At 41.2% G+C, this 23,621-nt stretch overlaps 1 protein-coding gene across 1 annotated transcript; it reads right to left on the reverse strand.

Annotated features, from left to right (window-relative positions):
* Positions 1 to 1,525: 1,525 nt before the first annotated feature.
* On the reverse strand, positions 1,526 to 21,016 carry ABHD3 (abhydrolase domain containing 3, phospholipase). The gene is made up of 9 exons (XM_015855438.2): positions 20,759 to 21,016; positions 19,093 to 19,256; positions 16,597 to 16,779; positions 14,846 to 14,891; positions 11,829 to 11,941; positions 8,702 to 8,875; positions 8,012 to 8,060; positions 7,762 to 7,927; positions 1,526 to 3,213 (listed from the first exon to the last, which is right to left on the reverse strand). The coding sequence occupies exons 1-9, from the start codon at positions 20,903 to 20,905 to the stop codon at positions 3,035 to 3,037; spliced, it is 1,221 nt and encodes a 406-aa protein (XP_015710924.1). The 5' UTR covers positions 20,906 to 21,016; the 3' UTR covers positions 1,526 to 3,034.
* Positions 21,017 to 23,621: the final 2,605 nt, after the last annotated feature.

Below are 23,621 nucleotides of genomic sequence, written 5' to 3' on the forward strand. Positions count from 1 at the left end.
GTTTTCGCTGTCAGCCCTGTGGGTGCGTCCATGGAGGTGCTCAAGGGCAGGTTGGATGGGGCCTGGGCAGCTGAGCTGCTGGGGGGCAGCCCTGCACATGGCACGGGGTGGGCTTTGAGGTCCCTTCCAACACAAGCCATTCCGTGAACACTGATTATACGTTTTCATGCTGGTGAGACTACTTCACTCCATCAGAATGACTGGAGACAAGTGTGGTGATCCTCAGCGTTAACCAACCAATAAATGACTTGAAGTAAAGCTAAGTTTATTCTCACATTGTTCCATGGAACAGTATTTTGCTGAATAGCACGTTTTTTTTGTAAAGAAGCAAGCATTCTTGTCAAGCACTACATTCCAAAACCTGAGAAAACTCAGGTCGTGGAATACAAGAATATGAGTAAACTTCCAGCTTTCCACAGAAGGTGGCAGCATTGGAAGCACTAATTTCAGTTTAAGAGTGCAAGCAAATGCCTCCTTTATTGAGAGAACTCCTCCTCTCTTCAGAGGATGTGGTGGCTGTGAACAGGAGTGCTTAGAAGCAGCCTTACTCTGTGTCTAGGGGACTTGAGGAGGAAGGAGGAATTGCATTCACACAGGTGCAATATGTTGATTGAACAGGTGTAAAGCCAAAAGGATTTCATATTAATTTAGCTTTATTTACTAATTTTGAGTATAATGCTTCTGGATTGCCTGTTGACTGCAGCTGACTCAAGAAGGAATTGCTGTATACTTGCAGTCTGAGTTCTTGATTATGAACCCTATCGTAGCAGTCCTGCTAGCACAGAGACCTTGCAGCCCCTTTGACGTGTTAGCACATACCAAAACTGCCCTGCTGGTTATCAGGTATCTCAACTGGGCAAGGAAGTGGTGACTGACAGATGCAGAGGTAGGTGTTGCTTAAGCATCACAGCTGTGATTAACCCTGCATACACTGCCAGTGTGTCTGAAGAATTCCTCAGGCAGGTTACCCAAAGCCACATGTGAAGCTGTTTTAAACTAGTGGTTTTCTAATCACTGTATGTTTAGTTCCTTTAATAGACTGGAAGGGCAGCTGAGACAGCACAGGGACATTATTCCCACCCTTTCTGCAGATTCATGAGGTCCCCATACCCTCATCCAAGAGGAGGGAAGAAGCAGGACTCTTGCAAATCTAGTAGGAAGAAGGACAGGAAAATTGGATCTCACAGAGGAAGAGGTTTTTGCCAATGAAGAACTGCTGGCTATTGTGACTGCTTGTGTATTGGGCAGATTTTTGCTTTCCCTCTGTTGGAATGGAAACAAATAATATGTATATATATGTATGGCTGGGATATTCTACAGCAGTTATCTGCAGATGTTGTTTTCCTGGCTGGCAAGAAACATTGCTAACCTGTCTCAAAGAAGGGATCCAGCGTGTATGCTGGAGGTATAGCTATGTTTGGCAGGGGATGACAAACACCGTAATAGATAATTATACAGAGAAACGTACCATGTGGTTCTGTGTGGGGGATTGGCCCTAAATGAAATAAGTGCAAAGAGACAGGAATTCTGCCATCAACCACGTTACTTTTATTTAATCAGTAAGGTGTATTTTTAATATAAGTGGTTTTATTTTTTATTAATATTTCCTGCTGAGTTTTCAACAGTACCATACCCGAACAGGTTTACAAACGTAATGCTCAATACACAGTTTATTGCTCATTGTTTTTGTAGGAACATAACCTCTCTAATGGGAATGAATTTAAGAATGAGTAAGGCACCCTACTAATATGCTGATTTCATCTGTTGTAGCAACATGCATAAGATTTCATTTTGCTTTTCCCACTGTCCTTATTGGGTACGAAGTAAGTTAGACTGTATTATCTGCACAAAGCCCAATGCCTTGCCTAAAAAGTCAAAACTTGAAAACACTTTCTAATCTTTAATGTAACCTCCCACCGTATAAAATTAGCTTTCATGTAGCATATCTTGATTTCTGCCTTATCTGAAGACAAAAGTTATTTCTGTTCTTCCCATGCCTTTGCTGTTACTAGGATACTTGCCTTGCAAGAGGACTGTTCACGTGCTACTTAAGACAGATGACCAGACTTGCTTTTTATCCACATTTTCTTCTTGCACTGACCCTGTTCAAAACATAGCAATAAAAATGCAAAGGCATCTCCACCACTGGATTCAGATTGATACATTAGTTAAAATTTAAAACAGACTATATCATAACTCCCTAGTGCTCTATGGTTTCTTATTTAAAACTGTAACGTCCTTGCAAGGTAATATAAACATAACAGACAGTAATTGAATTTACCAGTTATATGGAGTATCTATTACAGATATGACAACGCCCAGCTGTACACAAACACCGAAATGCAAAATGCCTTTTAATTATATAAGTGATTACAGTACTCTTTTAAAGGAATCTTTTCGTTATATGTAAACACTACAGATAAGCCGCTTAAAAAAATAATACACACGTAAAATGAATACGGCATTGGCATAGTTTAAAACACAATAACTAGACCTAGCTCTGGATATTGTCAGGGTAAAACAGCAGAAGTCGATCAGCCTAATGCTACAGAATAGCATGCTGCAATTTAGACTTGTTTGAAGAGCCAGAGCTTCTTTTTGTTCTCTCCTTTTGTTTTCTGAAGATTTTCACCTAAGGAATGGGCCAACTTATACTATGTTTGGCAAGACAACAAATGCTATTTTGAATGTTGCTGTTCTAATGTTAAAAGCCATCTAAATTAACTCTCCTAAATATGTACTGGTTTAAATTAAAACCTCTAGGAATTACAGTCTATTTACTCGATGCTTTTGGTTAAGTGCAATTTGATGTATGCAGAATGCTGTTTCATTTAAGGTCATTCTTAGTAAGGCATATTAAAAATAAATACAAAAGTGACAATGTATTATTTAGTTTCTTGCTACAAAATCTTAGGCAAAAAATATTTTTGCGTGTAGTAATGGACTTTCTCCATTTGCTGGCTTATGGTAGTTAAAATTTGTGCATTAAGCTTAACTGCCCTTGTTGGAATGTGCCACTGCGCTATAGCCAAAGCTACATGCTAAAGATTTTGTTTCCATGCTCAAACACGGCTTGTACAAACTGCTTGAAGACTCTGTCCATGTAAGTGCACTTCCTTGGCCATATTCCTTCCAGAAAACCAATGTGGCCTCCACAAGAAGTCAGGACCAAAGCTACATTTGCATTTTGTTTGGCAGCTTCCACCGGTATAGCTAAAAGGGAGGAAAAAGAACTTCAGCTATTTATCATAGTATATATGAATAAACATGCACAATAAGCTTAAATGTATAGCAGGAGTTAGAAACAGAGCTGTGTCAAATGGCATTTCTATCTCTTCAACATTAACTCAACTTTTCTGTGTGATTCTTCTGGCTGCTGTAAAACCTTCAGAAATCAAGTGTTCATGTTTTTCACCAAAAGGGTGGGGAGGGGCTGGAAAAGGCTGCCAGAGAGGTTCTGAATGCTCCATCCCAACAGGTGTTCAAGGCCAAGTTGGACAGGGCCCTGAGCAACTTCATCCTGGGTTATTATCATTATCATATCTGTTTTTCTGTGCAATTACACCTGTATGTTTAGACCATACCATGAAAATATAGTGAGAGGTGGTGCTTGCTCTGAGGAACCTAAATACACAAGGTAAGAGAAAGATGAGGAAATGGGCTAACACTGTCACCATACCAACTGGACAACACAATGGCAGAGCTTTATGGAGCTGTGGTGTTTGTGCTCTTGATTCAAGAAACGGTTGTTTTAAGCAGTTTCCTCTGAAGTTTTGCATACACTTAACATGCTTTTCTCCTTAACAAGCAGAAATCTCCACTCCAGGCCTCAGCAAGGTTGCTAAAACCACTGCACATACAGCACAGATAGTGTCTTTTCTGAATGCTGTGTTATCTGGCTCCTGCCCATAATACAGATACTTGATTGTATACTGCACAAAGCCTATGAGCACCAGAGAGCAGTGGGAATTCTCTTGCAGAGTTGAGATTCTTCATTACTCTCCGCTGTCCATTTTTTCCCCATCCTTTTAAAGCTGCATGCATTTAAGTACCTTGATTCCAGCATTTAGTAAGTGATTTTGATTCTTTAAGTGAAAGGAGCTGTGTTTCTCACTGTCTCTGCAAAAAATCCTTGACTTTTCCTTTGTTCAGCTGGAAAATTGGAAATGTCATATGCAGGACCTAGGTCTTTTATGGCAATGCTGAGGCAAAGCTAAAATGAAAAGTCAATGAGGCCGGCCAGACAGGAATAGGTAACAGCACTTTTCTGTGCTGGGTAAAGTGTGAGCCATATGCAGGTCTTTGTGAACATCATCTTCCCCATCCAGACTGTTCCCTATTCTATCTTACATTCATTTACAGCACACAGATCATTGCTCTTATCAAGAACTGCAGCACTGGGCTGACTATGTAGTCATTTCTTTCCATTTGCAGTGAGGATGATCAGTAGCTGCCAAGTTCAACCTGCTGTTACATTTCTGCTCTAACCTCCCCTACAGAGCACATTAAAGCCTGTCCATGGCACAGTCTCGACACAGTTAGGTCACCATTTGTACAGTTCCTCCCCAGCAGAGTTTCTTGCTCTTCAGCTTCTCAGGAGAGAACTGACAAATGTGCCAAAATGCAAATGATGCTTGGCAACCACATGGTGCTTCTCTCAAAGCTGTTTCCAGGGACTCTTAGCCATCCACTAATAAAGCCACAGTGCAACAGAGCAAATTCTGCAAAGTAAAGCGCAGACAAATGGAGCACTGGGTGTGTTGCTCTCTGGGTTACAGAGCGGTATGCCAAAAGACACTACTGCTCATCTTTGTCCAAATCTAACCTTGTACATATGCTTCCAATGACCAAAATCTGTACTGCTGCTTGACCCAGCAGTGCACAGATCTGTACTACGTGATCACAGAACCACAATGTTAAATGCACGTGCAGAATTGTTCAGAATCAATTAGTTGTGGCTTCCTTGCAGGACAACAGAAAAAACAAACCATGGTATTTACATAAGAGGATGCAAAATAACACCTAAGGGTCATCATACTAAGTTTGGATTCAGAGAGTCAGAGATGTTCAATAAAAAGTACTGTACCTAACTTCAAGGATAGGGTTTCAGCTTGGACACAACACACACCAGCAGCAATTAGCTAGCACTACTATGATGAAATTTAAGTTGGATGCTTAATATGCTGCTGAAAGTCTCTTCAGATGAAAAGTCAAATGTGACACTGACTCTGTGACACCAGCCCTTTAGGTTTGCTACTGCAAAACAGACATCGGAAGCATCAAGATGGGTGACCTCCAGTAACTGACTGCAGCAGCTGCAAATTCTAGGTTGTTAATCAAGGTGCCCTGTGTTTCCTACCAGCACTCAGTGTGAAAAGTTGTTGCATGTGGCACCAACTAAAAAGGAGTCAAGGATACACATACATAACAAAGTCATGCTATTATCTGTAAATCAGACTGGTGACCCATTCTAGAGTAAACTAATCACCATCACAACAACAGTGCAGTGCTGTGAACAAAGAATAAACAAATGCCTATTCCCACACACATTTTCATTGGGAAAGGCAAGCTAGAGTCAGGGTCCAAGAGAGGATGGACAGTCTCTAACAGACTGTAACATTCATTGTTTCAGATCCTTCACAGCACTCTACCTCACCTCCCTCTACACTGCAAGAGGCTAAGGCATTTTTTATTGTTTAGTTCTAACAATAGGTTTGATACTTAATCTTAAACAAGAGACCATCCTTATAATCCACTGTTCACCACGAGACATGTTTCCTTTAGGGACAAGCTCCACAGAATCACAGAATGACCCGGGTTGGAAGGGACCTCAAGGATCATGTAGTTCCAACCCCCCTGTCTAGCAGGGCCACCAAACATACACATTTACTAGATCAGGTTGCCCAGGGCCCCGTCCAACCTGGCCTTGAACACCTCCAAGGACGGGGCATCCACAACCTCCCTGGGCAGCCTGTTCCAGGGCCTAACCACTCTCCTAGTGAAGAACTTCCCCCTAACATCCAACCTAAATCTTCCCTCCTTCAACTTGGATCCATTTCCCCTAGTCCTGCTATTGTCAGCCCTCAGGAGAGATCCAGTACAACCATATTCCAGGGGACTCAGGAAGTCATCCATGAGTAAAAAATTATCTTCAGAATGACTAGCCAGGTTTTACATTTCGATACAGAATTTAAGATCATGGCCACATCCATTATCATTTCCAAGTCAGTATGTGCTTGCAGCAGGAAAGTAACTCAAGCAGAAAAAATAAGTCCTACAGAGGCTAGTAAATAAAACTCTGTCTTACTACATTCCTGAACTATTAATTGTTGAAAGTCAAGTATCCTGGAAGAGTATTACTATGTTTGCCTAGATCTTACATTTTTTTTTTTAGCTCTCTGCTTTGGCCAGTGTAAGGGATGGGTGGCTGTCAGCTCTTTGTATTGCTCCTGAGTAGCATGGACAGTTTTTGTTCGAGGAGGAAAAAAACCACAAATCTGACTTTTTTCCTAGTGCACTCCACTGGAATGGCCCTTATCTCTTCACGTCACATTTGTCTCTAACAGGTCTTCAAAATACTAACGTAAAATTTGTGCATTTTTCAGTATATGTTTTACACACGGGCAATACATAAACAGAGCATACATGTGTATACAGTATCTTCCAGTTCCTACATTCTTCCATTTGCTGTTCTAATCTGTTCACCAATTTCGCTTTTGTGATTCATTCTACAATAATCTCACTTGACTCATGGTAACAGAAGAAAACTTCCCTGAGATAAATCAACTGAATGAACTTTGTATTTAAAGGTATCAGGTGTTGACTGCATTGGTGCCCTCAAACAGCTGTTCATTACAGTGATTTTCTTCCGTATTAACTTTTGTTTCTCTCTCTTCCTTCTCAGACACTGTAACCAATACACAGATTGCAGGAATAAGCAGATCTTTTTTGAGACAGTTAGGAACAGAGTTAAAGATCAAAAGCACAGTGTTCATAATGATTGCATGTCTGGCTAAAAATAGGAAGAGAAAGGAAAGCAAGGTATTTAGCCAGTAAGTTACTATCTAAAATTGCTGCTTCATCCAGTTGGGTTTTTATTGATTATAATGTGTCCCCTTTTAGAAGTTCACCTCCTCTGTATCTTTTCTCCTGCCCTAGATTTTGGCCTGCATGCTAACTTATGTTTTTTCTTCCTATTTAGTTTTCAGGGATTGGATTTCATGTCATTGGAATCATGAACAACAACAAGGGGACTTTGAGTCATCTGTAACATAAGCAAATTCTTTGTAGGGACTAGGGAAGAAATGGTAACAGAGAATATTTGCTTTAAATTCTGTTGAACTCTGGATGTCTACAGTCCAGACATCTATAACTAAGCTCCTTGTTACAGGCTGTCTCCATACTTAGTAAATAGAAACAGGCACTTTTGGAAGGGCAATATGTCTGGTATCTTTCTTACAGTGAAAAAATTCACACCCCAAATGCACATATTTCTTTGCTGTTATATAGAGACTAAGGGCTAATGGCTGCCACCCCACGTGCTTCTTCTGCATTCTGTTCTAATCAGGCTTCTCTGTACCCAGCTATTTTGTATCTGTTTTATACTAAGTAAGCTGCAAGACTGACGCACTCCTGGAGGCTGTGATCCTATGTGTAAGTAATTACATACAACTTCACACGCAGTTCATTCTCAGACCTTTACAGTTTGTCTTAAGGATTGTACAAATAGAGAAATATATTTTTTAAAAAAGCTAAACTTACCATGACCTGGTGAGAAAACATCATCCACAGAGTTTAGGCATAACACTGGAATGCCTACAGACTTCAGCTTGCGACACGGGCTGGCATCTTCATAGTAATCATCAATTGTACGGTAGCCAAACATGACAGAAGTGAACTGTTTATCAAATTCTCTAACAGTTCTAGCCTGAAGTACAGAATTCAAACAGGGAACCATGTCAGCATTTGGAAAACACCATCAAGATAAAGTCAAAGGAACATTTTTGCATACCTTCATCACAAGATCCATATCAAATAATTTCTCCAGCATTTGCCGATGCCTAAAGAGAAAGGGATAAAAATTGTAGGGTTATATGAACAGATGTAGAAGCCCTCTGCTCCATAGATACATTTGTATAGATAACTCCCTATCAACAACATGCTTGTTTTTAATTTTATTGTATGAAAAATCTGCCTGTGGAAATCAAGAACATAAGAATCGCTTGTTTCTATGCAGACACATCCAGCAACATAGTCAAACTCTGCATTAGTCATAACAAAGATGCTAAAGTTCAGAGAATTAAATACTTGAAATACAAAACACAACCTAATTTTACAAAGCAAAAGACAAACTAATCCTCTTTGTGCTTTTGCAATCAAAGCTGACTTAAAAGAATTCGTATATGTAATACATACACATAAGTATACAACTCAAACTCTATATGTGTGGATGTCTAAAAAGTTAAATCAGTTAATTCCATAACTCCAGAAGGACATTAGTTTTCTGCTGACTTTATTTAGTCACATTCATGACAATTTTTCCTGCAAAGATCCCTTTGATTTCAAAGCCCATAGAAGAATGCATGCAGGACAACTTTGTGAAATGTTGTTACAGCACAAATTTTGCCAGCATTATTGTACCTGCTGCAGACCTTATGCTAACATCCTGCCATCCTGCCAAGTAGTTTAGAAGGCAACTCACCTGCTGATAGAAGATTGTAGACAAGTAGTCAAGTAGTAGTTGAAAAGAAGCCAGTTTAGTGGCTTCTCCAGAGATTCTACAGATTCAAAAACATTCCAACCCGCAGAGAAAATTGCAGCTGCCATTAAAGGAGTGTCTCTGCCAGTTTTGCCCAGGTAATTTAAAAGAAGCATGCTACAAACAGAAATGAGAAACAGAAACACATATACTATCAAGTTGTTTGCTTCAATCTAAAGCACACATAACAATCAGCCACCTTTTTGTCTGCTTTTCCTTACAGTTTATTGTATGAGCCTTACAGCTGTCCCAGATGCTTCTAGAAAGTAGTCAACGTCATCAACATATGACTCAAGAAGTTTTCTTTCTCTCTCTACATTCAGAAAGGAACTGAGTGCGCTGTGTGGGATGTGGGTAGAAGTGCATTTAAAAATAAAGATATATCTACTAGTCTTATTTATATCACTGAAAGGGAGGAAAACATCAAGCAAATATACCTGACTCACAGAACAGGTATTCTTGACTGTTAGTAGTTTTTACAATTTTACAACTCTTAGACTTCCTGAGCCAGTAAATCTAATCAGTCTGCCTGATAAATGCACCCCTGGCACACTTGCATCATTATGAAGCTGTCTTTGGAATGGAATATAATACCTTTACCCCACCTCAGACATATGAGAGAACACAGCCCCTTTTCCTTAACAGAAAGCATGAATCATAGAATCATAGAATTACCCAGGTTGGAAAATACCTTGAAGATCATCAAGTCCAACTGTAACCTAACCATAGTACTCTAAAAACCCTCTGCTAAATCATATCCCTGAGCACCACATCCAAACGGCTCTTAAACACATCCAGGGATGGAGATTCAAGCACCTCCCTGGGGAGCCTATTCCAGTACCTAACTGCCCTTTCTGTAAAGAAGTGCTTCCTAATATCCAACCTAATGAAAAGAATGAAGTGGTAGATAATTAATAAAACTAAAAATCATGACCCAAATAGATAGTATAAATCTTGCCTTTCTGACCAATTGCAACTTACAGACTGTACTGCTGATGTTTAATTATGTTGGAAAAAAAGGGAGAGTTCATAAGTACCTGACCCTTCAGATGTTCAAAAATTAAATTAGTGAGAAGACAGATAATGAAGGAAAAATATCAACAGCAAAGCTGTAAGTTTTACTTGACTGCTTGATACCCCAAGGCTTCCAAGCAGCATTTTAACATCAGGTCTTGAAGGTCCACAAATTAATATAGCCTCCTGGATCACCAACACTCTATACTTTGGCTTCATCTGTTGTACAATGGGAGACAGCAGCCTATAGCAATGACAGTGTGAATCAGCCTGCCATCACAGAGAATTTATCCCTGCACACTGCCCACCAAATTGCAGGATAGCAGTGCAGAAGGGAGATGTAGGTTACTGCCTACTCACCAGTTGGTAGGAACAAGCAGAAGAATAACTAACAGTGCTTGGGAATGTGTACCTGCAAACTACTCAAGTTAAACCCAGTGAGGAAAGCTGCCTGTGACACATATAGGAGTTAGGTAGTGTGTGCTCCCCTTCAGTCACAGAAAAGGAGGAACACATGAGCCATGGGTCTATATACTCCAAGAAGAAAAATGAGCCATAAACCAATAAAAAATGTTGCAGTAGTAGCAGAAACCACTTACAACTTTACAAAACATATGTACGGGGAGAGAAGGTTTAGGAATATTTCTGTTAGAAAACAAAGTCCCTTTCCATAATAATATATACCAAGGATCTGATGATCATTTACATTTATGCCTTTGTGAAGTGAATGTCTATTTTTTTTTTTTCTCAAATGGGCAAATATGTCCTTTGCAGTTGCAAAAAGACAAAGCTGCTATTCTGAGCGCCCTCAATAGGCTGTAGAAATAGACTGGTAGACACCTTGTGAAGTTCAACAAAGGGAAATGCTAAGTTTTACACCTAAGACAGATTCATGACTGGAGAAAAAGTGGCACTGCTTCTAAAAACGACTTGGGCAAGCCAAGCACAGATGAGCAACGCACCCTCAAAGCAATGAAGAAGATTAACAATATGCTATGTTAGTACAAGCAAAATATGCAGGTCTAGACAAGTAAGTATTTCCCTGTACTTGGCACTTATGAGGTGTAGCGGGCCTGATTTTGGGCTTTCCAGAAAGACTGATATTGACAAACTGAAGAGGAGCATATCTCTTTATACTGAATACACTGGCCAAGTTTCAACAGCAGCAATGGAAAAACATTGGCATAGTTATTTAAAAGACTTTGAAGTTTCTGATTCAATTAATAACTACAATGCTTGAATAAACCTATATTTACCCCAAAGTTCCTACAAGTCATTAGTAGATTAATGTCAATGCACAGCTCTATTATCTGCCCTCTGTCCATAAAACTCATGACAAAGAAGTCTCAAAGTTTCTACTGTGCCTGCAGAAGGGAAGCTCCCTTCTCCTCCATTCTTTTTTGTTCAAGAGTCTGTCTGAACATTTCTCCTACTTTCTAGCAGTGATTTTTCCAGCAACTGTTCTATCGCTATCTGTTCTAGCTATGCTTTCTGGACACAAGCCAGCACACAACAAGTCTTAACACCACATGCTAAAAATCAACCCATGCTGTCTTCAGTAACAATGCTACTACTTGCTTTTGAGCGAGACAGAGCAGATACTCACATCTCTTCCAGCAAAACCTACCCACACTCTGCAGAGCCTGGGCAGACCAAAAATCTTTTTAAAACCTGTAAATTCCAGAGACTGTTAAAAAAAACATGGTACATTAACTCTAGTTTCTATTTCGTATTCCTTTGTTACAAAGATGGTCTTCACAGCTCCCATAGATTGTATAGCCCACCTGTTCCTCTGTCAATCCATCTGTGTTCCCTGTTTGTCCCTATGGTGTTCTCCCCTCAAATCTTTTGAACACTGGCTGCCTTCTGACTTACCTGACACAGAGCTAAAAGCCTCAAAGAAATTAAGCTTCTGAGTCTTCTGAATATTCACAAGTACAGACAGACCAAAATCAGTTGCAGTAAGTATTGCAGGATAATTACAATTTACAATCATGCTGTAACAGTCTTATTAAGATCACAGATAAACTGAGACTTCTGTTACATAATACCTTACCCTCCCATAGAAACACCTGCTGCCATGAAGGGAGCTGAGGGGTGCAAGTTGTGTATGTGATGAATCACTGCCTCCAAATCCTCCGTGTTAGCTGCACAGTAAGTCCTTGGAGTCTGTAAGGAGTCATAGGGAAAAATGCCACCATAAGCTTTTTTATCAACCTTTAAGGACAAAGCAAACTGTACAGTGGGACATTTATATAACAAGATAAATTTAACATTTATCCTGAAAGTGGACTAAATAGCAAATAGAAACCCAAGCATTTCAGGAGGAGGTGGATGAAGGAGACTCTTGCTATCATTACAAAATAAGATTGGTAATAAAGATGCTCACTACCTGCAACTATTAAATCATTATGCGAAATCTAACCACAGAGTCACTAGCTAAACTAGATAAAACTAGATAGGCACCAGTATTTTTAAGATATCCTAAGGAAATGAAGACACATCATAAAGGCTATAATTTACCAATTAATTAAAAAAATCCATAATGACAGTTTGACCATCGTCCACATTCAAGTGCCAAAGAAAATATAGATTTCAAGTTCTGTCAGCTCAAACTTGAAAGTTAGACTGTATTTAGATTCTATACAGAATATGAGCCAATAAATAAAAATCCCGCACTGCAGTTTACCCAATTTACTACCATACTCTATTAACAAAAGCAACGGGATATACATATTATATCCCTTCTCTATCTACCAGATGCAACTCTTCAGATCTTGAACTGGAATGTGAAATGCGTCCCACTGCCATCACTGGGATTTGGATGATCTGCTCCCTGCTTACCTGAAAGTAAGATAAGCCTGGCTTTTGAGCCTTATCTGCATAGACAACTACCACAGGTCACAACCTGAAGGCTTTGTAGAGCAGTGTAAGGGAGTTAAATACTTTTAGGAACAGTAGGAATCACAGAGATTTGGGTGTTTTTTTTTTCTTTTGTCTAGATTTCTTCAACAGAACTTGAACTCTGCAGTTGTTACTAAACATATTAGTGACCTTGACTTAAGGTAGTGGCAGGCCTGCCAGAATTCAGTACAAAAACCATCAAAACTAACTATAAAAGTATTCTATTTTAAATTAACTGATTTTATTTTTGTTGCTTGAAGCAACACCGTATTTTAAGGTGATTTTTTTCTCCTTTTTTGTTGTTGTTTTAAACTGTTTTCAGTTAAACAGCTTGGATATTTGTGGACAATTTTATCAAGTTTAATTAGAAGGAGCTAATTACTTAAAGTACATTGAACGTGGTGAACATTAAAATGTTGAAGTAAAAAAGGAGAGAAAACCTAAATCTGGATAATGAAAACATGAAGATGTTTTCCATTTATGTTGCATTCCCAGTTCTCATCCACATGAATCACGGTGCCCTTTATTACATCCTATTAATTATAAATGGTGTGAATGTGTTTTATTTTAATTAAGTTGTCAAGTTTACAAGGAAAAACACATTATTTTTGGTAACTAAGGTCTAATGTATTCTAAGTGAATCTATATCAAATTAAGAGTTTATAAAACTGTAAGTGGCTGAACTTATAAAACTATAGTTTATAAAACTATTTCATTTCAGTTAATTCCTGATACTTTTATCAGGATACCTTTTCATTGTACTAAGGCATTTTAAGACTGTCTTAGCTCACATTGGCTGTGGTCATTTATTATTTGATGATTCTGCAACAGTAATTCACAGTAACTTTTAATTAAAAACAAACAAACAACCATCTCATTTATTTAACTGATTCCCTATATAGCTATCACATAGTGTAAATTTACATCCATCTTTAAAGAGGCGAGAAAAATAATTACTTGCATGACTAATTTCCACGGTGCTGCTCAACCATGTTTCAAACTCATTAACTAGGGATTTCATATTGAAATGTAGAAACCCCCTTACAGAAAACGTTACAATTTCAGCTGTTTTGCTCCACAGTAAGATCTTATAATGCTTAAATATGTAAATCCGATTACACTAAATTACACACAATGCTCCCAAACAAGAGATCTTTTCTGTTAGCGCTTCAGAAATTCATCAATAAGGACTTTGTGTGTCACAAAACTGCTTTGTACATCCATCTCCAGAAGTATGCAGAAAAATACCCTAACATGGCAATATTTGCATTGAAATATTTTATCTGATTATGGGAAAACGTTCAGAGCTTTTTAAGTTTGAAACCAGGGGATTAAAAAAAAAATGCAAAACAATACTGAGTATTATGCACACTCATACCAGCTGCAAAATTCTCAGCAAAACACATATGAAGAAACAAAGCTTATTCAGCAGTATTTCATCACAGCTTGTGCCCAGCTGCAGGAAATGTTTAGCTTCACAATCTCATCATCTGTGGGGCTGCCAGTTATTCCTAGGCAAACGTGACATGTATGTCTCAGACACACAGCAAAGCTATTTCGTAGCTAAGTTTGTGTCATAACTGCAGAGAAATACAGAACACCACATTTTATTTTTAGGTATGGCTATCCATATAAATCTGCTTCGTTAATTCAGTAACACATAATACAGATCAATTTTAACAGGACAGCTTTTTAACCATATCAATATTTAGCCTAAATTGATATGGGCAGTTGTGCAAGTAATTATCACTGCTCCTACTGCAAAAGAATTTTGTGTTGATCAGTTGGTCTCTGAGATTTAAAATCACAGAATCACAGAATTATCAAGGTTGGAAAAGACCTTGAAGACCATCCAGTCCAACCATTACCAATACTTCCCGGCTAAATCATACCCCTCAACACAACATCCAAACGTTTCTTGAACACCCTCATGGTCAGTGACTCCACCACCTCCCTGGGCAGTGCATTCCAATGCCTGACTACCCTTTCCGAGAAGTAAATAAAAGGTTTTATCTCCTCGTTATTTATCTACCAGATGAGATGTTCTTCTCTGCATTTTCAACATACACTACGAGCTTCTCTCATTTAAATAGTGCCTTACAAATAGACACTGATGGTTACATATCCACTGATTACACGAGAGATGTTTATCTTAACATTCATCCTTACCAGAAGCTCCTCACCAGCAATTCCTCGATTGTTAAAAACCACGCATCTGAAAATTGAGATAGTAAATTCCATTATATAGATTGTTTGTTCATCTAAAAAAACAACGTGCATACAAATGAAAATACATAAAGAGACACAAGCCAATTCTAGGCATAAGTTCAGCACATAAATATTTACTGTTCTACAAGTGCTGAAATCTGACAGGAGCAGGATGACCTTTATACCAGAATGAGATTTCACTGAAGTCAGTGTGACTGTAAGGGAACTCTGTGATCTGTCAGTCTCATCTGCAGGATGAGAACTGCATGGCTTACCTGACAACATCGCTCTGCCTGCACTCAGAGCTGGCCAATTACGGGCTGTAAGTTATGCTCAGTGCAGTGCTGAGCCTAAAGCAATGCTCTACAGAAAGAGAGCTACGTGCAGACATTCTCCATATCACATCATTTTATGAAACAGCAATAAATGACCCAATTCAAAACTACAAGGGCTGCATCTAAATTTTGTACAAGATCCTGGGGACATTTTTTTTTTGTCTTGCACAGCAATGTTTCTGCTTTCTCTATGCTGGAGTTGCTGAATTTTCTAGCAGTTACGTATTACCTTAGCAATATATGCTTTCTTAACAAATCTTATTTCTCTATTGCTTTTCTATCACGTCATTGGAATGACTTTGTTAAATGAAATATACACATTTAAATGGGTTAAAGGCATGTGAAAAAAATGAATAATGAAAAAAAAAAAAAAAAGATTTACTTTGCTGTTTTCCAAATGTTGCTGTTTAAAAACAAAGCTGAAAGTTCTCCTTTGCAATGTCCTATTTCCCTTTGTTAGGTGATCAAATGCAGCTTTTTCATTCGGGACTATTTTAAAAGCAATTCTAAGTTGTTAATTTGGGGTCTTTCTTCCTCTAGTGCTGTTTACATATAAATGTGGAAGCAATAGTTATTTTGAAAGCAGTTTGAAGAGTTAAGAGTGCTGCCGTACTTTCACAATTTATAAAGCAGTCACCCAGATGTCCAAACAGAGAACAAACAGCCAGAAATGAGCATAAACATTCATATATACTTGAGGAACTTTATACTGTCAATACCAGAAACCAGTCTGCAATTATAAAATGCCACATTTTGAACAGCAACAATGACAACGTATTTTAATGCATGGTTGCAGGAATATGATTACATAAAGGAATTCACTCATTGACTAATCCATTTACTATACCCAATTCTGACCAGAAGCCTTAATAACAAAACTAAATTACACAGTGGCAGTCAAGAGGCGACAAACCTCTTCCTGCAGCATTACCAGTACGAGTGGGTTGGCTTCCCTTTCTGCACTCAAGAATTGAAGGCTACTGAATCAGGCAGTTCTGGCATTCAGCAGCTGACCTCCTCCAAGGCCTGCTGCCAGCAATCCATCCACACAAGGCTTTGTGAAGCTGAATACAAACCCCTTCTCAAGGAAGTGTAAAGGTACACAAGTGCTGATGTTATAGTTTAGAATATGACAGCAAAGACCTATGCAGACATAGCTTGTTTTCACTGCAATTTCTGGAGCACATCTGTAGACACTACAACAGATTTTTAGAATTTACTGCCCATTACATAATTTGGTGATTATTATTATTATTACCTATAATACTTCCTTACATAAACTAATTTCCCTAAATCTCATTTGCTTTAGGAAGATTCCTCATACATACACATATTTGATCTTGCACACAAAATACAAGTAATGAAATCCAACAGCACCTATATCCCAGTGTTTCACTTTGATGGATCATATGAAGAATGTAGGATTCCTTGCTTGTTCCCGTCAGACCAGGCAATAACAGGACTGTAGGTCTTGTGCTGGCATCCGGATAATATAAGCTGTCATTATTATCAAACCAATCCAACGAAATCTGTCCTCCATCTGCTGTTCTAATGAGCTCACTGAAAGGCACATTTTAAGACAACCGTGATTAGATTTAAAATATATGCATTCTAATAAAAGTGCTTAAACTGTAAATTTTACCAGGTATGAAATCTGCTTTGTTCATTGTGTTTTAACACTAAAAGTACCACCTGGGTATGTTTACAGATATAACAGGTGACAGGAGTTAGTGCAGTCAGTTCATGGCACAACTCCAGCTTATGCTCAACGAAGAGCTGACCTTTCATCATTTGCTGTTGATGTAGTGGAAGTTTGTAACTAACGTGACTTTTGGCACTGCCTCCTATTTTATGTGGGTTTGTCTACTACGGTTTTCTTTTCCTTTGTGTGGTCTGAGAACCTTTTGATAGCACTTTGGGCAGTGTGTCGACTATCTATTGTGGTTTTTTAACTCTACTCAAAGAAGCAGTGTGTCTAACTGATGACACTTTGCTATGTTTTTAACACATGGAACACAGACAGACACTATTCCATCTTTACAGGATCAGCAAAGCCAGAATTTCACCCTATACCAACTTTGCTAGCATGAACTCTTAAAATACATATCTTAAGAATGTAACAAATGTGATACTATCCCAAGAAGCTAAGCGTGCATTAAACAAAGTGATGATTGTTTCAATATATATATACCTTTTTTTGTTTGGTTGGTTGGTTTTAAATAGAAACATGCCGCATCTTCCCCTTTCTCTGGTTATGTATACATTGCGTGAGAGAGTTAATGTAGAAACTACCAAAATTTAAGTCCTCTTTGCATTTGATTTTTCACTTGAAAATACAGTTTTGATAGAAATTACTACAGATTTTAAAGCTAATCAGCCTTCTTGAACTCACAGAGCCAGCTTTGCCCTTTCTTAGTAATGGGCAGTAGATGCAATGCTGGCATGTACTGCCAACACAATCTCCAATGGTGCAAATTAAGCTTTGCCTCATGGAACTACATTTCTTTCCTCACAAACCTTGCAACAGAGAGCATACAAGCAGGGCTACAAAAAATGGACATGGCCATGCCACTGAAATGTTTCCTAGTTACTAAAACTAAGGGTAGCTGCTAAATGCTAAATCTATTCTACCATGCAAACAGAGCTGAAACAACTTGTGCTGCATCCAGGTTCCGGAGCATAAAAGTATTTCTCCTTAGCTCTTGTGCCAAATGCCTCACTTGCCAGACTTAGTCTCACTTCTGTGTAAGAGAGATCAGCTAAGGACAAACAATACATTTAATTTCTTTCCTCTTAAAATTTAGGCATTAAAGAACACATAAACCTGAGAGGTAAAACTAACTTTGAAAATTCCAGAAGTCTCATATATTCAGAACTGGGCTGAAAGCAGCCATGCTATGATTAAGGTTGAACATATTGGTTAAATGGATAGACAGAGTGATAGCATTACCTTTCCAAAATGAAAGCATTCAATCACCAGAATATTTGATGCACCAGATGACTCTGCTGCCATCCAAAGGAACCTCAACAGGATGGAGAAATGGGTTCACAGGAACTACTTGCAGTTCTACAAAGGGATGTACCAAGTCCTGTACCTGGGGAGAAACAACCCCCAGGCACCAGAACATGATGTGAGCTACCTGGATGGAAGGCAGCTCTACAAAAAAGGACCAGGGGTCCTGGTGAACACCAAGGTGAAGGTGAGTCAGCAGTATGCCCATGTCACACAGAAGGCTGACAGTATCTTGGGCTACACTGGGCAAAATCTCACCATCAGGTCAAGAGAGGCGATGCTATTCAGCTCTAGCAAGGCCACATCTGGAGTGCTGGGTCCAGTTCTGGGTCCCCCAGCACAAGAGAGACATGGACACACAGCACAGAGTCCAACAAAGGGCATGAAGATGCTGAAGAGCCCAAAACATCTCTCCTGTGAGGACAGGCTGAGAGAGCTGGGCCTGCTCAGTTCAATGGGGTAGTTATCAACATGTACAAATACCTGAAGGGAGGGAGCAAAGAGGACAGAGCCAGGATCTTTTCAGTGGTGCCCAGTGCCAGGACAAGAGGCAATAGGCACAACTGGAATACAGAAGGTTCCCTCTGAATATGTGGCACTTCTGTGCCATGTGTACAATGGAACACTGGCATAGGTTGTAGAATCTCCTCCTTGGAGTTCTTCAAAAGCTGCTGGGACATAGGCCTGGGCTATGACTTTCTAAACTTACTGCATATTGACACTGGGACAGAAACAGTACCAAGCCTAGGACAGAGTTGTAGAGATGGGGATAAAGCAAATACATGGGCACAAGCTTGTGACCCAGAGTAAGGTGACCATTGGCTACACAAACAGTCACTTTCCAGAAGAAAGGCACTTACTTTCTGTACTGGACTTGGGGTCTAGAGGTGATAAAGGGACGTAGGAGTGTTTGCACCCGACCTTCCCAGCACCAAATCGTGGGATAGTAAGTTTCTGTCACAACAGGACAATACTCTTCCAGAAAGCGGCAGAAACGCTCATTGCTTGCCACCAGCTGGGGTTTCTAGGAAGAGAGACTACAGTCAGGAATGGGCATTCAGAGGAAAAATAAATAAGTAAGTCATAAATCAACAAAAGTCCATTTATATCCTCTCCCAGATGACCGATTTCTTTAATGTATTTACTTACATAGTGAAGATATAAGTAAACAAAAACCAAATGAAATGCTAAAATTGTGCAACTGAAAAACAAAAATCACTAAGCATTACGGATTCCTTACCTATTTCTGATAATATGCTATTCCAGCTCTACTTCTACCAGCGTCACACCTTTCCCTGAGGAGCCAAAAACACAGTGTAACACTACAAGTGAGAAAGTCCATATTGCATCCATTTTCCTGTATGATGCAGAAATGAAGCTTAACCAGGGATGTGGACTGTTCTCTTGCAGTTCCTATTTTAACCTGGCAGTACACTCCCTCTCCAGCACACACTGCATTGGTACTCACCTCTGTAACACTCTGCATGCGGATATATTTCTCACAGCTTCAATTCCAATTAATGTGGAAATCATCATACCAAGCGACTCATATTTTAGCAACCATATTTCTTAAGCTTCCCTTTCACACTGACTCTCCAGCATGCAGGCAGTAGCAGGACAATAACAGGGATCTGAAGAGAACGGTTACACACACGGCAGCAGCAGCCTGTTCTCCTGACCCCTTATTTTCCTCCTCTGACGAAAAGAAAGCGTCCTTTTTCTGACGGAGAGGAAGGCAATATTCTCAGCAATTCTACGGGAGAATGCAAGTCTTTCCCGGCCTTAAATCCTTACATATGTGCATTTTCAGTTGGTTAAGCACTCAATGTGGCACTCACTATTAGTCCATGGGGCCGCTTTAATAGGTAATAATAGGTAATAGTCTCGTGCGGGTTGGAAGGGACCTTAGAGATCTTTTAGATATAGATGGGATCAGGCTCGCTGTACCCAAATGATGTGTGAAACCACTCCTGACCAGATGTACAAGGGTGGTAGAGCCCTAAAACACAGCAGCAGCAAGTCCAACAGTACTTAACCCAGCACTGAGGGCAGGCACAAGGGCAGCAGCCCCACACCCGGTCTATCATCAGAGCAGGGATTCCTCAGACCGTTCCGAGTCACCGCTTCCCACCTCATGCACTGCAGGACACCATCAGGCAAAGCCCCACACCCCACTCCTCCGGGCCGGACCCCCCTTCACAGAATCACAGAATGACCCGGGTTGGAAGGGACCTCAAGGATCATGTAGTTCTAACCCCAACATGATCCTTCCAGCCCCAGGGCCGCGTTTCGTGCTGCGGGAGGCCGCACAGCAAAGCTCGGGGTTCTTCCACGGCCCGGCCCGGCGGAAGGGCCCTCTGCGGGCTGACCCCGCCGCAAGGACGCCGGGCATCCCCGGCACGGGCAGGGAGGGGACGCTTTGCCCTGCCCGCCTCCTGCCACCCGAGGGCCGGGGGCCGAGGTGACCTTGGCGGGACGCCGTCGGTGGGACACCTGCGGAGCCCGGCCCGCCGCCCTCCCGCTCACCTTGGCGATGCTGCTGAGGTAGTAGCAGGCGTAGGCGACGCCGAAGCCCAGCACCAGGGACAAGCCCACGCCGGAGCCGAAGAGCCCCACGCGGACCTGGCTCTCCAGGTAGAGGGACAGCTCCCGGGTCAGCACCTGCCAGTCCATCGCTCCGCACCGCCGCCCGCAGCCGGAGCGAAGAGGAGGAGCCGCCGCCCGGCTCCCGCTGTCCGCCGGCTGCGCACGGCGCCGGGCACCGCTCCGCGTTACAGCGCCGCCGGCGCCATGCCCGGCCCGCCCCCGGCCCGCCCCGGCCTGCGGGGAGCGGGCGGCCGCCAGGCCCGGGGTGTCAGGGGGAGGCGTGAGGCGGTGCTGGGGGCGGAGGGTCCGGCAGGGCTGGGCCGTGGGGAGCCTCGGCTCGAGGCTGGTCCTTTCCTAGAGTGCCCCAGCCCTGCGCCTTCCCTTCACGTGGGACGTCCTGGAGACGGGGGCAGAGGGAGAGGCTGGTGCCGACTTATGGGACCCAGTGAGTGCGGTACTGCCCCTGTCCGCACGCTGTTATTTGTACAGGACAAGAGCCCTCAAGTGTGCGGGAGGGAGAGGGGACGCTGGGCATTTCCAGGTGCAGCATTGGCTAATCCTCACCAGCCGTGGAAATGTACTTGAGACTGAAGTGTGCGGCAGCTTTTGCCACCTCTCCTTTTCGTTACAAGGCGTTAGTGAAGAACAGAGCGGAGCAGATGCAGTCTGGAGCTCCCCAGGATATCTCTGCGCGTTCCCTTCCAGCAGCACGGATTGCTGCATCGAGACCCTCACGTGTTTGCCTGCTCTGACGCTTCCCTCTCCAGCTGAAGCAGCAGTGTGACTGCGTTTTTCCTTGGTAAAATCATAGGAATCCTGTTGATAATACGTGGGCGTCCAACTTTTTGGCTTGCCTGCACTGCATTGAGTGAAGAGGAATGGCCCTGGGCTGTACATACATAAGTTACTCTGAATGTAATGCCTCTTATTTATTTCCATGGAAACTACAACAGATGAAAGGAGCACGATAACACTGTTTGATAGAGCAAACTGGCAGCTACAAAACACTATTTTTTAACATGTTCACCACCATCAGCTCTGCCTTTTTGCCAGCAGTGAACAAGAATCTGTGTGCCACGCTCATAAAAGTCTGTACCAGTGGAGATGACCCGCTGCTGCTGTCACCACTGCAGAAACACTCTGCAGTGAAGAAACATCACCTTTATAGTGCAGGGTGGAAGGCGACTGCATTGCAAAGTGAGCCAGCCCTTAGGCTGCACATGCCTGGCTGGCCCTCAGGTTGCACAAGTATCCTGTAGCTCAGTGTCTGCTGCTGGAGCTGCTCCTGCACATCACAGGCTCAGCAGTATCATCCTGCTCCTTATTTTATGCCATGGCTCCATGGTCTGTTGGGGAAAGACATATTATTGAGACCCTTCTTTGCAAGGAAGACCTGGTTGTTCTACTGCTTACGTTACTGCTTACCAACAGTGTTGTTGTGGTATCCCTTGGAGAATCACCACAAAAACACAAACAGGAAAAGGCATGTAAAAGCTGGAGATGAGGTGTGGCCTACCTTCTTGCTTCTCCTTGATCTCAGATCTTATCAGAGAGGCACTGCTCTGATGGAATTTGAGAACATTTCTGGTCCTGACTTGTTCATCATTAAATGGTGGGGGCAAAGCTCCTGGCTGTCTTGGATATTGAGCCAAAGAGCTTAGGGAAGTACTACAAAACCCTTTGTAACATCTGAAGAGCTTGGAAATGTCAGTTTCTGCCAGCAGTGCTAATTGGGATGTGGGATTTGGAAAAGTCCAGCATGTTTTACAGTTCAGTCTGACAAGCTGAAATCTGTTACTTTTCTTCATTTTCTCTCCAACTGAAAGCAATTTGTACAGTTTAAGTGACTGAAGAATTTAAAAGGTATGAGAATGACACAAGAATTCAATACAATTTGAATGATAGAACATACAAAATGAGTTATATTGTATTAATAAGGTAGTAATAAATTTACTTAATAAAGTAAGAGTATGTTACTCTCTCTGAAGAGAAGCAGAGATATGGGGGTACAGCAGCATTTGAGAGGAGTATGGGTATCAGTAAGCAGAAGGTAGGATCTGGACTTTGCTTTTTTACCCTGTTACAGAGAAAGGAAAAAGAATAAGTGGAAGACTATTTGTTATGAACCTTGCAATGTGTGTAGAGAACAGCCACGGGCAGGTCCTGACTGACTCAGTATCGTGCTGTATACCCCAGATAGAGCACTTATCCTGAAGGAACAATGATGTGAGCAGCTGCACTAGAGAGGTTTAGCTGGTCTTCAACCATTGCCCTATCTATGTTGCTTATTCATGGGAGTAATAAAAGCATCAGGTATATGAGATAGGCCACATGCAAACTGAAAGAAATGCCTGTACTGATCAGGGCATCATCTTGCTTTTAGAGTATGTCACGGTGTCAATAACAGCGATGTTAACAACTAACTTCCTTGTAAGTAATCCCTGTCACACCATCCAATTCCAGCATTACTTTCAAGTCTTCAGATACTTATCTTTTGACCAATGACAAATTTTGCAAAACCAATAAAGAAAATACTGTATCCTGTTCATGCTACAACCACTTCCAAGTAATATTGTGACTGCACATGGTGTGTGTGGGGAGAAATCAGGTGATCAACACAGTGCTTTGAAATCTTACTGCGTTTTCCTTTTGAAGGAGCAGAGTCCTGCACTCTGAAGTGCTTGCATTTTGCCCTATGCTCTCCAGTGCTTACTAATATTCCTGAATCAACCCAGCTGCAATGAATTGTAAAGATTAGTCAGAAGGGAAAGGGCATGGAGTTGTTCTTTCACACTGTGTCCCA

This window comes from Coturnix japonica, chromosome 2 (assembly GCF_001577835.2).
Source record: "Coturnix japonica isolate 7356 chromosome 2, Coturnix japonica 2.1, whole genome shotgun sequence".
In the NCBI taxonomy this organism is placed as follows: domain Eukaryota; kingdom Metazoa; phylum Chordata; class Aves; order Galliformes; family Phasianidae; genus Coturnix; species Coturnix japonica.